The 16,292-nt window shown below is 39.3% G+C and overlaps 2 protein-coding genes across 2 annotated transcripts in view; both read right to left on the bottom strand.

Annotated features, from left to right (window-relative positions):
- Positions 1 to 16,292, bottom strand: part of ilvbl (ilvB (bacterial acetolactate synthase)-like) — a 194,945-nt gene that overhangs the window by 110,581 nt on the left and 68,072 nt on the right. The window lies entirely within an intron of this gene.
- On the bottom strand, positions 9,310 to 12,686 carry tirap (toll-interleukin 1 receptor (TIR) domain containing adaptor protein; the record flags this gene model as incomplete). The annotated part of the gene is made up of 3 exons (XM_084064623.1): positions 9,310 to 9,773; positions 10,430 to 11,026; positions 12,680 to 12,686. 3 exons carry the CDS (start codon positions 12,684 to 12,686, stop codon positions 9,667 to 9,669), a joined length of 711 nt encoding a protein of 236 aa, XP_083920749.1. The 3' UTR covers positions 9,310 to 9,666.

Raw genomic sequence — 16,292 nt, 5'->3', positions numbered from 1 at the left:
CAATACCACAATGCAGAAATACTCTGTTACAAGTAAAAGTCCAGTATTCAAAATGTACTTGAGTAAAAGCATAAGCATCAAATGCAAATATATCTACAAAGTAACTAGTAACTAAAGTTCTCAAATAATTGTAGTGGAGTAAAAGTGCAATATTTGTAGTGGAGTAGAAGGAAAAGTACTGAAAATGTAAAATACTCCAGTAAAGTACAGATTCTTCAAAGTTGTACTTAAGTAACATTACTTGAGTACATGTACTTAGCTACTTTACACCACTGCAAATAAGACAGTAAAATCCTCTCTCGGAGTCTCGGAGTTACAAAATGCTCATATAGCCTACACTCTGGAGTCTGAGTTAAATGAACACTCTGTATTTTACAGCTGAGGGATGATGTGTGTGCCAGCTTCTCAACACCTACCACACAAACCAAGCAAACTTAACCACAGGAGCTGGGCCCTGAGCATGGCTAGCTGCAGTGTTTTGGACCACCAACATTCTGGAGAAGCACTCAGGGCTGTGGTCAGACCATGGCGGTCACCGGAGGGGTGGGGCACTGACCTGGGCATTTCTAGCTGTGGTAGCTAGAAAAATCAGCTTCTCTCTGCTCAATGGAAGAGCCAGTTGGCTCAATTAAAGGAAAGTGGGTGATCCACGGAGATCCACCTACCTCAGACATTCTATTAGTTTTCACGTGAATGTAAGCTATACTGTCACGGTCTGAGTCCGAACGGAATGTAGGACCCAAGAGCAGGAGAGACAGGCTTAACAGGTCGGTTTAAGGGGTTTATTAACTCAAAAGGTAGGTATACAAACAGAAACTGAAACCAAGACAATACTACGCATGACATGAGATAATCGACAAGCAAACACGTGGAGCAAACACAGGGCTTAAATAGACAGGGAAATAATAAGACACAGGTGAACTCAACAGACAATCAACACTGGGATAGGCTAAGGCAAACACAGGTGGCTAGGGTTACAATAAATACAGGGAGGTGAGACAAGACAGGTAACAGTAACTAAGCACAACAGACAATACTACAAAATAAGGTACAGAACAAAAGCAGGGCAACAACAACAGAATAACAAGACTAGATACAGAACAGAACAAAGGCCTAATAAGTCCAAGACCTTATAAGGCAGGAAGGTCTAAATAATAAAGTCAGAGTCCGCGGCCCGAGGAGCGAACAGAAACTGATGATGTCGTGTTCCACAATTGTGGAGCAGCGACCGAAAAGGCACGGGTCACCTTTTAACTTCAAGCGGGTGCATGGGACATTGAGGAGCTTCTGATCTGCTGATCTAAGTGACCTAGTGCAATCGGGGGGAGGAAGCAACTGATATATATATATATATATATATATATATATATATATATATATATATATATATATATATATATATATATATATATATATATATATATATATATATATATATATATATATATATATATATATATATATATATATATATATATATATATATATATATATATATATATATATATATATATATATATATATATATATATTTTGACGGTGCCACTGCCAGCCCATGGGGGGACAATAGTAGAATTTTTAAAACAATTCTGTATTTGACAGGAAGCCAGTGAAGGGAAGCCAAGATGTGAGTGATGTGATCCCACTTTCGGGAGTCTAGCAGCAGCGTTCTGGACAAGCTGCAGTCTAGAGAGACAAATACTGGAAACACCTGAGTATAGTGAGTTGCAATAATTTAGGCGGGAAGAGATGAGGGCATGGATGACTTTTTCCAGGGTTAGGGTTGTTAAAGAAGATTTAATTTTGGAAGAAGGCTCCTTTGACAACAGCAAAAATAATTTGTTTGTCAAATTTAAGGGCCGAGTCTTAGGAGCAGGTCTTAGGAGAGAGGACGTGAGATTGACCAATCGCTGCATCTGAATTTACATAATTTACATACACTCATCTCAACCTCAACTTTATTTGCCATTTAGGACTGTCCAGCACACAAGGCCGGCTCACAAAACACAAATCAAACAATCAGACCAGGCAGTGCTGATCAAATATTAATAAAGATTCTGTGTCTGCATTACCTTTAGCTGTTTAGCTGTAAAATTAGAAAGTTTTCGAATTTCGTCATTTTGGGGCCAAGGCCACTTGGCCTTTGGTGTTGGTTAAACAATGATTTTAAGTCCATGGAAATAATGAATTGGACTGTGACACATAACCTGTTTATTTCACAAAATAATGTATTCACAAATTACCAATATTTGTACTAAGTCATATTGGTCTCAATATTTCATTCAGCACTGCACTTTGCTGATTGAAGTCAAGGTCACAATCTAATGAGTATTCACAGATTAGAGGTTTTATTCTATTTTACCCACCTATTTTCATTGAAGATGAATTGAGATCGGATTGCAGTAATAGATTTTACAAAGTGGGGTCTGGGGACCCCCTGGGGTCCTTGAGGGAGTTCCAGGGGGTCCCCAGCTAAATGATGGATAGTTGGGATTGGGAACCAAATGGACCCTTATGGGTCTGTAACTCTGAGAGTGTACAAATGGAACCAAATGGACCCGTTAGGGTCCATTTGTACACTCTCAGAGTTAAATTAACATTGATTTTACAATAAAAATTGGGGTCCCAGAGATAGAAATGCCATTAAATGGGGGGTCCGTAGCCTAATTTAAGCCTTGAAATTAAAAGGGTTGAGAATCACTGCTAGAGCCGTAAAAAAAATCTCTTAGGGGGGTCCCTGGCATATCTTTTCAAATGGGGGTCCGCGGGCTAATAAGTGTCAATTTGGAAGGTCCTTGACATAAAAAGGTTTGAGAACCACTGCCCTAAAGCACAATTTATTGAGAGCCTTTCATCCACTGTAGATATAGATTACATAATTGGTGGTGTTTTGGGAGAGGAAGAGCATACAAAACAGATACATACTCACAAATAGACTGAAGGGGAGAACACTATGTTGTCTTTCTCTGACTATATCACAACAATCTGAACATTTTGTTATGCATTAGTAAAGAGATCCTGTGCTCGCCAGGCTTTGCCAAGGACATGGAATTAGACCTAACTGGAGGATCAAAGCGTTCTGGAGTGTGTCCTGGCTTTTGTCATAGAAACTAAGCTCATCTAAATAGATTCAGAGTCACAAACTCTGTTCTCTGTTGTCACACAGAATGAGAGCAACAGAGCATGCAGGGCCAATGGAAAATTCTAACAAATTGTACTCTTTACTACTAGATAATAGTACATGCATGTTATTATCGTGATCAAGTGTGCAGATAATCAATTTTGTTCCATGGACATAGTAATGAGTGCTACTTATTTTACTAATTTAGTGGATGGTAAAAGTAATGATATATTGAACATCATTTAAGTGATGATGCAATATTGCTCAACAACTCTCATACCCTCCATCGCTGAAAACTATGGGAAGCATGCTCCCCCTGGTGGTAGGAAACATATCTACAGTATCACATCGCACTTCATGGGCCATGAAAGCTGTGTCTGTCTTTCTAGCAGTGGTGTAAAGCATTGGTTCTCAAAGTGGGGTCCGGGGACCCCCAGGGGTCCTTGAGGGAGTTCCAGGGGGTCCCCAGCTAAATGATTGATTAGGCAACAAATGGACCCTCATGGGTCTGTAACTCTGAGAGTGTACAAATGGAACCAAATGGACCCGTTAACATTGATTTTACAATATAAATTGCGGTCCAAGTGATAGAAATGCCATTAAATGGGTCTTTAGCCCTAATGCATGTCAAACTGGGGGTCCTTGAAATTAAAATGGTTGAGAATCACTGCTAGAGCTGTAAAAAAAAATCTTCTCTTATGGGGGTCCCTGGCATATCTTTTGAAATGGGGGTCCGCGGCCTAAAAAGTGTCAATTTGGGGGTCCTTGACATGAAAAAGTTTGAGAACCACTGGTGTAAAGTACATGTAGTCTGTAAAGTACATGTAGGCTACTCAACTACTGTACTTAAGTAAAATGTTTAGGTATTTTTCCTTAACTGGAGTATTTCCAGTCTTACTTGTCATCTCATATTGTACTTTACTTACTAGTTACTTTGTAGATTTTGATTATTATTAGGGCTACAAAACATACATCCACTTCAGCCCTATATACATTTCGGCCATTTGAAAATAGCAGATCTACAAGCTTAGTCAGCACTGTTGACTGTTGTTTTGTTAATTGGATCCTCTCCAATTAAAGACGGTGAGGCTGAATGAGAGCATGTCAGATGAGCTCTGTTTCTACTGCTTGACCTCATGGGTCTGTTGTTCTGTAATTACTTATACAGTAACTCATTTATATTCTGTGTACAGATGATGGGCCAGTTTGATAACCGATATATATCCTGAAGATTGACAATTGACGATGAATCATTCATGTCCCTGTGGTTGATTATTTTTTAAACTGGTGCATAAACTTTATGTATCAAAGACAAAATACATATGGTCCTCTCATTCAGAATACCATCACTGAGGGGCAATAGGTAGTTATAAATATTTATACACGTTTGAAGGACATGGTCCTTCAAACGTGTATAAAAAGTTTTAACTGAAAATTCCATTCCAGTTAGCCATTGCAGGTGTTTTTCTCTCACATTTCTAAAGCCTTTTCAACTGCAATGAAAAAATAAATCTTTGCCTGCGGGTGTCGCTGTTGAGGGATTTGCCTGTCAATCATCCTTTCCTAATCATCCTTTCCTTTGGGGGGGGCCCCAAAGGAAAGGATAGGGGCGAGGAGGAGAGTGGGCGGGAATAATGGACCGTGACCTCAAAGTCCATTGGGCCAATCACAGATTACTTTTCAGCCTAATTATTCAGAAAACCCCATATCACAGAAAATCCACTGAATGTGCAAAATTAATGTCATATAACCTTTAACAAATTTTCCTCCTACACAGACACAATTTGATCAGTTTCCCTAAACTGTTGACATGGCAGTCTAAATATCATGAGATAGATAGAGAGAGAGAGAGAGAGAGAGAGAGCGAGCTCACACACTTATAGAGGAAGGTTTGCCATGTGAAGGAGGTGATGTGGTAAACACAGTTTGCCTTCCTCCTGGCCAACAAACAGGCATGGATATCAACAAAATGGATCAGAATTGTTGCTTAGCTATCTGAAGAACATTAAACAGCAAACCCTGCATGGTGTGTAGCGGTCCCGGCTGGCCATTAAAAGGGTGAAGTCTGACTGATGATTTTGTAGTGGTTCTTTATTAAATCAACGTAGAAACTGGCGAAGAAAACATAAAATACATAACATAAATCAATACAATAATCCATTAATGTCATCAAATCTCAAATGGCACAATACATTTCCCATAAAATCCATGGGCCTACATCACAAACTAACTTACATAATGCATCTTATTAGAAAAATACATAAAAAAGGTAAATACATGAAAAAGGTACAAACTATAGCAATAACCCTCAGATAATAAAAGCCAACAATAAGATCACTCAGATAACAATAAGACCATGTAAACAGTGCAACAAATCCAACAAACAGAGACATATACCTTGTGCCCCTTCCAGCTAGGTGCTAATTGTGGTAGACAGTGGCATGGTGTGAGGCTTCCATTCGTTCCATAGTTTGTCATTTTAACCTTCCTTCCGTCCGTCACCGTCACCCATCCTTCCAGGGTCCATTGGCGTCCGTCCTTAACCCATCCTTCCAGGGTCTATTAGTTTACAAACATTTGCAACACTGTCCTTCCTGCTCCTCTACCACCGAGCCCATTTTAATGTTTGCTGCCAGGCACCTGTAGCCCCATACTGTCTGGCCATCAGCACCAGGTGAACATGATTATTGTAATTGCAGCTGGCATGTCCCTGTGGGCAGGAAACACTACAAATAAAAGCCTTGCAGACCTGATGTTTGGGCAGGAAGCTCTTCAAAATAAAAGTAACAGGGACACCACATTTATACTCCTGGAAACCCCCCTTCGGGTCCGTTACATGGTGGGTGGTGTGTTGCAACAACTAGTTATCTAAAGTATGGCAAACAACAATAATCATATATTATTCTAATCGATTGAGTACTTGCTTCTATTAACCACGTATGCCCTATGACTTTAGTCATGTGATTATGTCACGCACAAGTCACAAAGTGTCGCATTGTGTCCTTGTAGATCTGCTATTTTGCAGTATAATGAACAATTCTACCAATAATTATATCCCCAAACCAGTACACCATGGTTAAAGTGGTTAAAGTGTCATCATGCATGTTTCGTGGTGTCCAGGCAGGCCATATGGGCTTAGAGGACATTGATCAAACTAAATAACAATAACAAATATAGCTGCAAGCAGCGATAATACGGGGCCAGGAGAGAGAAAGAGAAATGATAATTCCTTTAACAGGTCAGTTCATGAAAGTCCTTGCGGTCTTGTTTCCAGTGAGGGCCTGTGAGCAATTAGGAGTTAAGAGTCTTGCTCAGGGACAAATTTCATTTCATCGACACATTTGCTACCCGCTGGCCTGGAATCGTACCTGGGGCAACCAGAGCCTCTGGCTCGCTAACCACTCAGCTAGAGAGAGAGAGAGAGAGATAGATAGATAGATAGATAGATAGATAGATAGATAGATAGATAGATAGATAGATAGATAGATAGATAGATAGATAGATAGATAGATAGATAGATAGATAGATAGATAGAAACGGAATAGATTGAAGAGACAGAGAGAGAGATATGGACACGGAATAGATTGAAGAGAAAGACATGGAAACGGAATAGATTGAAGAGAGAGAGAGAGAGCCATGGAAACGGAATAGATTGAGTCATGTTTTTTGCAATTCAACTTAAATGAGTCTGCATCAAGTGAGGCTTGAACCGGCAACCTTGCGGTCATGAGGCACTCTTAGGTAGCTGCAACACTACCTATAGTGCTATAGCTTTGTCCAGGCTGATATAGTCTGTTGAGGATCACAAACTCTTGCCTTCTGTCATGACCCAAGCCCCTGTTTCACTAACACTAAGATCACTCGTTCACAAACCATTTACCAATGAAGAAATTGTACATCTCCTCAGAACCAAAACTAGTGAAAGTAGCCGATCTACAAGCTCACAAACCATTAAAAGTTGTCAGATTGTACATCGGCTATTTTCACAATGAAGTATGTTATACATTGAAAAAACATACTCTCATTGCTATCTGAAAAGTTGTGAGATTGTAGATCAGCTATTTTCACAAGTATGTAAAAAACACTCAATTAAGTATTTCATGTTATATTTAACAATTGCAGATGTATTCATTGATAGTCATGTTGTGTTAAATGCAACTCAGATGAAGTCTACACCAATTGAGGCTTGAACCTGTGACCTTGAGGTTGTGAGACATACACTTAAGCGGGAAGCTATCTGACCAACAGACAATCTTCTGAAAAAAGAACTGTATGATCACACTGATCATACAGTTTCACGCAAATAGCTGAAAAATCCTGGGTTTAAGTGTTTTTCAAACTGCTCAAGATTGCGGACAATCTAAGGGCGGTGCTTACTGGTCAACGTGATAGATGTGTTCCTCATTAGTCAAGGCACATGTGTAAGCAGGTCTAATGGCTGTCGGCCAAACGAGGCATGACTTTTGCCTGTTTAAAGTTTGCATTTTCAAAAAATTGCTATAGCGCCCCCGTTTGACCAATTGGAGTAAGATTGGTTTCAGTGATATTTGGAATGGCCCTTTACATTTCTGCAAAGTTTCAAAGAATGGTAAGTCTGCATGTATGTGTTAGGGGCAGATGAATAATTGTCATAAAACTGCAATATTCATTGGCTCATTAAAGCTTCATTTTTTCACTTATGGAAAATCCGCTGCAAACGTTTGTCGGCATAGGTCCAAAGTTCATGTGTAAAACGTTTCATGCAGATTGCTCAAAAATCCCAGGAGGAGATAGGTTTTAACTGCTTTTTACTGCTTTTCATATAATTCGAAATGGTGGGAGATCTAAAGGTCAGAGGTCAAAAGTCAAACAGTGAAAGTTGTTAGGCATGAGGAGACGCATATGTGTATTGAAGTTTCATGGCTGTAGGTCAAACAGGCCATGAGTTGTACCTGTTCAAAGTTGGCATTTTTCAATTGAGTGCTATAGCGCCACCTTTTGACGAAAGATTGTGAGATGTATTTTTTGATCGTTTTTCATGACCATCTATCATATGGCCGAGTTTCATAAAAAGCGTATGCACGGTTCAGCCAGAACTGGCAAAAACGGCAGAAGAAGAAACGGAATAATGCCAATAACAAAACGGGTCCATGCTGGAAGCCTGGCCCCGTAATAATAACTAGAAAAAGTGCTCCTCGGAGCACAACTCTCCGCCAGAAGACTTGTGTTGGTTCGAAGGTCGCGAAGGTCGCTATCCCTCTTGTATATGTAAGTGTCCTATCCATCCTGTCTGGGTAAGTGTCCTCTTCCGTTCATTCTGTGTAAGTGTCCTATCCCTCCTGTCCTATCCGTCCTGTCTATGTAAGTGTCATATCCCTCCTGTCTATATAAGTGTCCTATCTGTCCAATAAGACAGATAGGAACAATTGGACCGCGACTACTTGACTACTTCCGGTTCGAAGGTCTGGGAGTGAGCTAGTGGCCGGATTTTCGGTATTGGAATCTGGCTTATCACAGTGACACATGTATTTATAGGTCGCTATCCCTCTTGTATATGTAAGTGTCCTATCCAACCTGTCTGGGTAAGTGTCCTCTTCCGTTCTGTCTGTGTGAGTGTCCTATCCCTCCTGTCTGTATAAGTGTCCTATGTCATATCCCTCCTGTCTATATAAATGTCCTATCTGTCCTATCTGCCAATTATGTATCAGCCATGCAGCCATTTCATGGTTCCCGTCTTACCTCACTCTGACAGTGGCAGAGACACTGTCAGAGTGATGCCATGTATATATAGGCCCGGTGGCGTCACTAGCCAATCAGATCACAGTATTTCACGTGTCACGTGAGGCTTGACCAATCGGTGTGTCATGTTTAGAAAGTGAAAACGCAGTGATAACAATACTCTCCTGGCGGAGAGTAATAATAATCTTTATTTCAGACCTGTCGGTCCAAAAGACAGCACATAATATAAAAAGAGACAGCATTATAATGCAGTAAATAGCAACATGTTGGCAATCTAGGCATCACATATTATTTCAGTCACCATGTTATTGTTTACTGACCTTTCAACATGTTCACAGGGTCATTCACACAGAACACAAATTACAGCCTTCACTGAAATGTACAAGTTCAGCATTTACTGTTATGCCATCCTCATATAGCCATAGATCTATAACAGATAAATGATCAGATTATTATAGCCTACCCTTGTTTTCTATACTAGCCAGAGTTCTGATTGCATGCATGCAGATTTTTTTTTTGCATGTAATCATGTCCATAATTCACACATTCATAATAGTCTTCTATTTCTCATGTCCAGTAATAGGTCCAATACATCATCTCCAGTGGAGATGATCTCCCCAGAGTAGGCTATCTCGCTGCCAGTGCCATGATGTGCTTTAGCCAGCATCCTCCTCATAAGAGCAACACACTCCCCTTGTTAGTGGGTAGGTAGATAGATAGTTAGTAGGCTTACTATCATATTTATTGGTTGTGTAGTTGTGTATGTTACTGAGACAAAGTTTTGTCCCAGTCCAACCCTGATAGGAAATGAAGCATCCGACTGTTCATCATTTGACGTTTGGCTTTCCTGTGAACAAACTGGATGCATTGTCAAATTGGCGGCTAGAGCTGTCCATGTTAAGTGTCTTCTCTTTTTCAACTGCGTCTTCAAGGTCTACGAAGGAAAACAAGAGATTATGAAGACTCTTTTTGGAGCACAGCAGAAAAACTAAAAACCTTTAACATGTTCTACGCATTAAAAGCAATACAAAAGCAGTTCAATCAACACATAATGCTGAAGTGAATCCTAACTGAGATGAGATAATTGTAAAACTTTAGTCTAAGGTTCTGAGTCCAAGTCCTTGAACAGTGATGGCAAGTAACTAAGTATATTTACTTAAGTACTGTACTTGAGTGATTTTTTTGGGGGTATTTGTACTTTACTTGAGGATTTCCAATTTCCAATACTTTTACTTCTACTCCACTACATCTCAGAGGCAAATATTGTACTTCAGATTTTGATTATTATTACAACACATACATTACCCACTTCAGCCCTATATACATTTCGGCCATTTGAAAATAGCCGATCTACTCAGAACATGTCGTGATGCGACGCATTGTGAGGTTGTAGATCTGCTATTTTCGACAGATTTTTATACATTTTATACATTTGAAAACTTGTGAAATGGGACATTCTGCATTATGAGTACTTTCTACATTTCGTACTTCAAGTACATTTTGATACCAATTAAGAGTATTTCTACACTGCAGAGTTATTTTCCCATCACTGTCCTTGAACCTATAATTATTACAATTTCTGTCACTCACACTTCCGCACAGCCACGTTGACCTTGGCATAACCCCGGTCTGGGTCTTTGCTCAGGTCAATGCAGTAGAAGAACCTCAGCTCCTGTGGGCACTCGGCATGGCTGAGGTTGTGGAGCAGGGGAATCATCCGATTAGACATGGGCGCCTCCGCCAAGGCCTGGTGCATCATATACTTACACCATTCATCCTGTAGGAAATCAGGTGTGATAAGCAGGGCTTTGCAGTGACTGTCCTGCACGGCTTGACACAGTTCGGTGGGAATGGCAGCTCCCGGGGTGGCGTCTCTCTGCCACAGGAAGCATCGAAGGTCGCAGCCTGAGCCTTCCAAGAAAGAGACCAGGCGCGTGGCCTCCTCGACATCGGCGTCCGCAGAGCTATTGCACACAAACACGTCATGTGTTTTGCTCAACCGCAGTGGTGAGCTCAAAACAGACTGCGGTGGTTTAGTGGAGGAGGAGGAAGAGGCTAACGATGATGATGAAGAGGATGATGACTGAACCCTGATCTTCCTGGAATTGCGATCGTCCTGTTCATGTTGTGTTGGGTCTCTGCATGGCGAAGCTACTCTTGACTTTTGCAAGAGTTTACGAAGCCAAACTGAAACGAAAGGAAGATGCTCAAATGTCTGTAAAATGGTAACTAAATCCATTTCGCCCGTGTTTTTGAGCGGACATTTCGCCCACCCCCAGACATTTCGCCCAGACATTTCGCCCACCCCAGACGTTTTTCCCAGACATTTCGCCCACCCCCCAGACATTTCGCCCGACATTCATTATAAATATATAATCAATCAGTTGTGCGAGATTCATTATAAATGGCTTTATTTAAGAGGGGAATTTAATTTTCAGTCATCCGCGGACTACTTTTTTCCGCCGATAAAGTATAGTTTTGGACCATGACGGAGGCACGCCGACTCAGCAGACCTTGAGGCTGAGGAGTTGCGCCCGAGCGCCTCCAGGCGCGAGTGCCCGCAACGACCAGCCGATGGTCCTGCTAGTCGACTACGCGCCGTCCGAGTTATGTACCGATAGGGACAGAATCGTAAATATTTTTCGTGGGGACTCCGTTTGCCCCACTGACTGCGTCTCTCTCTCTCACACACACACACACACACACACACACACACACACACACACACACACACACACACACACACACACACAGAGAGAGAGAGAAACTCTCATTCTCGCTTACAAACGGCCAGCTAGCTTCACGATCTATGGGCGAAATGTCTGGGCGAAATGTCCGCGAAAATGGGCGAAATGTCTGGGCGAAACGTCCGACTTTTTGGGCGAACTGCGGAATGGGCGAAATGACTGGTATTCGTATACTGTACTCTCTATACTCTCCCTGGTCATGATAAGGCCAATCGTTTCACTTAAAATGATAAATAAGTATAAATATCTAATTAAATCATTCCACTCACAATCTTCTTTTGGCTCAGAAATGTAACTATTAAATTAAAGGGAGTAATCTATCTCTGAAGTTTAAATGTCATCCAACTGTCCACAATGAAATTCAACTGTTTCTTTAAAGTACAGATTCCTATCAAATCCACTTACAGTGTAACAATGCGTTAGCCTGGTAAACCCTCCCTCCGGAAATCTCATTTCCATTTGATTCCAAATGGAAATGAGATTTCCGGAGGGAGGGTTTACCAGGCTAACAATGCATCACCCACCATATCATTACACCATTACTTATGTATAATTATCTAATAGTGAAACTTAATGTGATGTTTTTGAGCCGGAGTTGTTTTATAGAGAGAGAGAGAGAGAGAGAGAGAGAGAGAGAGAGAGAGAGAGAGAGAGAGAGAGAGAGAGAGAGAGAGAGAGAGGTACAGTGTGTGTGTGTGTGTGTGTGTGTGTGTGTGTGTGTGTGTGTGTGTGTGTGTGCGTGTGTGTGTGTGTGTGTGTGCGTGCGTGCACACACACACACATCACGCACGTACGCACACACACATAAATTAAATTAATCAATTAATCAATCAAAAGTTAGTGAACTACAAGTTCTATGAGAACAGGAACCATAGTACCCAAAATGTGGTTATATTCTTAAGACCTTCATGCTCAAATGGAACAGGTATATAATAAAACAGGTATTATTCTAATGATCACTTTTTTACGTTAAAGAAATTAAGAACAATGAATGATTAATTATTTAGCAATTGTACTTAAATAGAAAAGCTAAACATTGTTTGTCTTGTCATCAAGCTCAGATGTTCCAACTAGAGAAATCCTGTCAACTCACCGTGCATGTTGTTAACATCATTGTCCAGTTACTTTCATCCATCCACATTCAGACGCAGAACTCATGTAAATAACACATGCTAAATATGATTAACACTTTAAAGGACAGAAGCAACCTAACCTAACAAAAACAAAGCAGACAATGAATGCATCAAGGGTTTCACTGATTTCCGTTTAAAAAAAAGAGGAAGCACTGAGCAGCACCACTTGCAGAGAGTGAAGTGTTAATTCATAAAGCACAAGCATAATTCAAACCACACATTCTCCCCTCTTAAAACACAGAGTTGGAAGAAGTAGCCTACTCAGATATTTTACTTATAAGTAAAAGTAGCAATACCTCAATATAAAAATACTCAATACCTGCATTTATAAACCACTGCCAGTGTAATTCCAAAATGAGATACACTTGGAAAAATGTTACACCAACTCTGACAATGAAATGAAAAGGGGGAAAAGTAACATAAAACCCCACTATTGAATATTAAAACTTGAGCCCTATTCTTACAAAATACTAATAATATTTTTGGGGACTTATTTAATACAAATAAAAACAAACCAAGTGTTTTATTATTTAATATCAAACATGAACATCCTTTTGACGTGGCATTTCTATTGAAATGGTCATTTGATTAAAGGAAATCAGACCTGATGGGGAAGGATATAACAGCTTATTGTCAGCTGCTTAGTCACAAGAGAAACAGTAGTCTATTTTAGAGAAGTGGGTTACAGGAACAGCTCATCATTACAACCCTTGCCCTCCTTTTTCTGGTTTTAAGTAAATGGAGGGGTATTTAGTTTAGTTTAGATTTTTAACTGACTACAGTATCTAGAGAATAAACAATTCAATAACCAATTGGCTCCATTCTCTATTGTATTATCCATTGAAGATTCAAGTTTCAAGTTTTTTATTTGTCACTGACTTATACAGGTACAAGCAAAATGTTGTTGGGACTTGTCCCACAGATTGTGCTACATATAACAAAAAAACATATTAAATCAAGAAAATAAAAAATAATATAATGACAATAATAATGAAAAATAATATAATGTATATACAAATATAGAGTTATACGGCAATACTTAGGGACTTGTCTTAGACAGAATTAGCAGTGATTCCGAGTGCAGTGAATATCTGAGCGAAACATGTTCACCCAAATGTAGACAGAGTGACCATGTGCAGTCAATTTAGGATCAAAAACAGCAATGGTCACTTCCCAAATGTGCAAAGTCACCACGTGCAGATGTACAAAGCAACAGGATCAATCAACAATGGTGGAAAAGGTAAAATGTTGTTTTACTTAAGTAAAAGTATCAATACTGCAATGTAGAAATACTCTGTTACAAGTAAAAGTTCGGAATTCAAAATGTACTTAAGTAAAAGTACAAAAGTATCGGTATCAAAGTGTACCAAAAGTACCAAAAGTAGACTCATTATGCAGAATGTCCCATTTCACAAAGTTTTCTAATGTATAAAATGCATTAAAATCTTTTGAAAATAGCAGATCTACAAGCTCACAGTGCATGGCGAAAATATATATAGGGCTGAAGTGGTTTTGTAATAATAATCAAAATCTACAAAGTAACAAGTAACTAAAGTTTTCAAATAATTGTAGTGGAGTAAAAGTACAATATTTGCCTGTAGTGGAGTAGCAAAAGTACTGACAATTGGAAATACTCCAGTAAAGTAAAAAATACCTCAACATTGTACTGGACAGTACTTGAGTACATGTACTTAGTTACTTTACACCACTGTCAGTCAATGTGCAAGTGTCACATATACAGCAGCAGCATTTCTCAATACAAGAACAAGTGATAAAGCATAGAGACAGTGTCATAACACTTGTTGTTTTATGTTTTTCCTTTTTCTTTGTTGCTTTATGGCCATGTCCACATTTAGTGCTTTATCAGCAGCAGGAAAAAAAAACTTATTCCAATGACTCCTGTCTAACTCTAAATCTTGTCAAGAGAGTGAAGAAACACTCTCTGAATAAATGGAAAAAGAAAAAATACTGAATGAATTTAAATACTGTATGTTAGGCCTACTCTTGCTCCTCTTGACTTCAACAAGTGACTGATTGTATTGTTTGTTTTAGCAGTGATGTGAAATTTTTAATCTGCCCCTTGGCCAGTTCCCACTTGTAAAAGAGACTCAATGTGTTTTACTGGTTAAATAAAGGTTAAATAAATAAAAAAGTGGCCTATGTGAATTTAACGTGGTAAACTTTTTGACATAGGCTAATTATTAACTAGTTGAGGCATCAATAGGCTTCTTCTTCTTTTGTGTGTCATCATCAGATGTCCAGCTCAGTAGCGTACATCCACTCCATCAATAGGCTACCAATGATTGACGAGTTGGTCAGGCAGGAAAGTCAATGATTGTGTTTGGGGGCCTATTTTACTGTATTATAGTATGGTACATGACATATCTCCTTGTTTTCTCTGTACACTGTCCCTGTTTAAATAAAATAATTCATTCATTCATGTAGTACACCTGTGGCTGCCCTGTCAAAGGGCTATAGCTAATAATGTAGGCAGTGGGGGTAAAAGTACTACATGTCTTACTTTAATACAAGTATCAATACTGCAATGTAAAAATACTCTGTTACATACTTAAAGTACCAAAAGTAAAAGTACTCATTATGCAGAATGTCCCATTTCACAGGTTATAAATGTATAACATGTATACAGTAGTACACATCTTTTGAAAATAGCAGATCTAGAAGCTCACAGCACATTGTGAGCTTGTAGATCGGCTATTCTCAAATGGCTGAAATGCATATAGGGCTGGTTAATGTATGTTTTAAAATAATGATCTAAATCTACAAAGTAACTAGTAACTAAAGTTGTCAAATAATTGTAGGGGAGTAAAACTACAATATTTTCCTTTGAGATGTAGTGGAGTAGAAGTAAAAGTACCTACTGAAAATGTAAAATACTCCATTAAAGTAAAAATACCTACACAGTTTACTTAAGTACAGTACTTAAGTAAATGTACTTAGTTACTTTCCACCACTGAATGTAGGCAATGGGATAATGACCTCTGTCAGCTCACCCTTTTTTTTTTACTTAGGCTATCACTACTGTATAATGGATATCAATTTAGAACACCATGTCGTTTGGATTCTGTTTCTATGGAATATAGGCATATAACACTTTGCCAGTCGTTCTCAAAGTGGGCTCTGAGAGTGTACAGATTTTTTCACTCTCAAAGTTATGGGGGTCCTTGAAACTAAACAGGGAGAAGAGGGAACATACGGCCTCTGGATAGGGATATGGACCATAGACAGTAAAATCCAGTGGTGTCAAATAACTAAGTACATTTACTCAATTACTGCATACATAAGTACAATTTTGAGGTATTTTTTATGTAACTGGAGTATTTCCAATTTTCAGTACTTTAACTTTTACTCCACTACAATTATTTGAGAACTTTTGTTTGGGTCCTCAGAAGTAGGCCTACCCGTATCTTCCGTATTGTTCAATAAAAATCAATTTTATCGGTGGCCATTTTCTCATAGAGTTATAATGTTATCAGAGTGCAATACATCTCCCAACCAACAGGGTCGCTTAATAGAAAGCGTACGGAGGAAATACGAAGAAAATGGCAATCGATC

This window comes from Gymnoscopelus microlampas (genome assembly GCF_963454915.1).
Source record: "Gymnoscopelus microlampas genome assembly, chromosome: 8".
NCBI classification, from domain to species: domain Eukaryota; kingdom Metazoa; phylum Chordata; class Actinopteri; order Myctophiformes; family Myctophidae; genus Gymnoscopelus; species Gymnoscopelus microlampas.
Note: the sequence above shows the minus strand (reverse complement) of the source record. Positions and strands in the feature narration are given on the sequence as shown.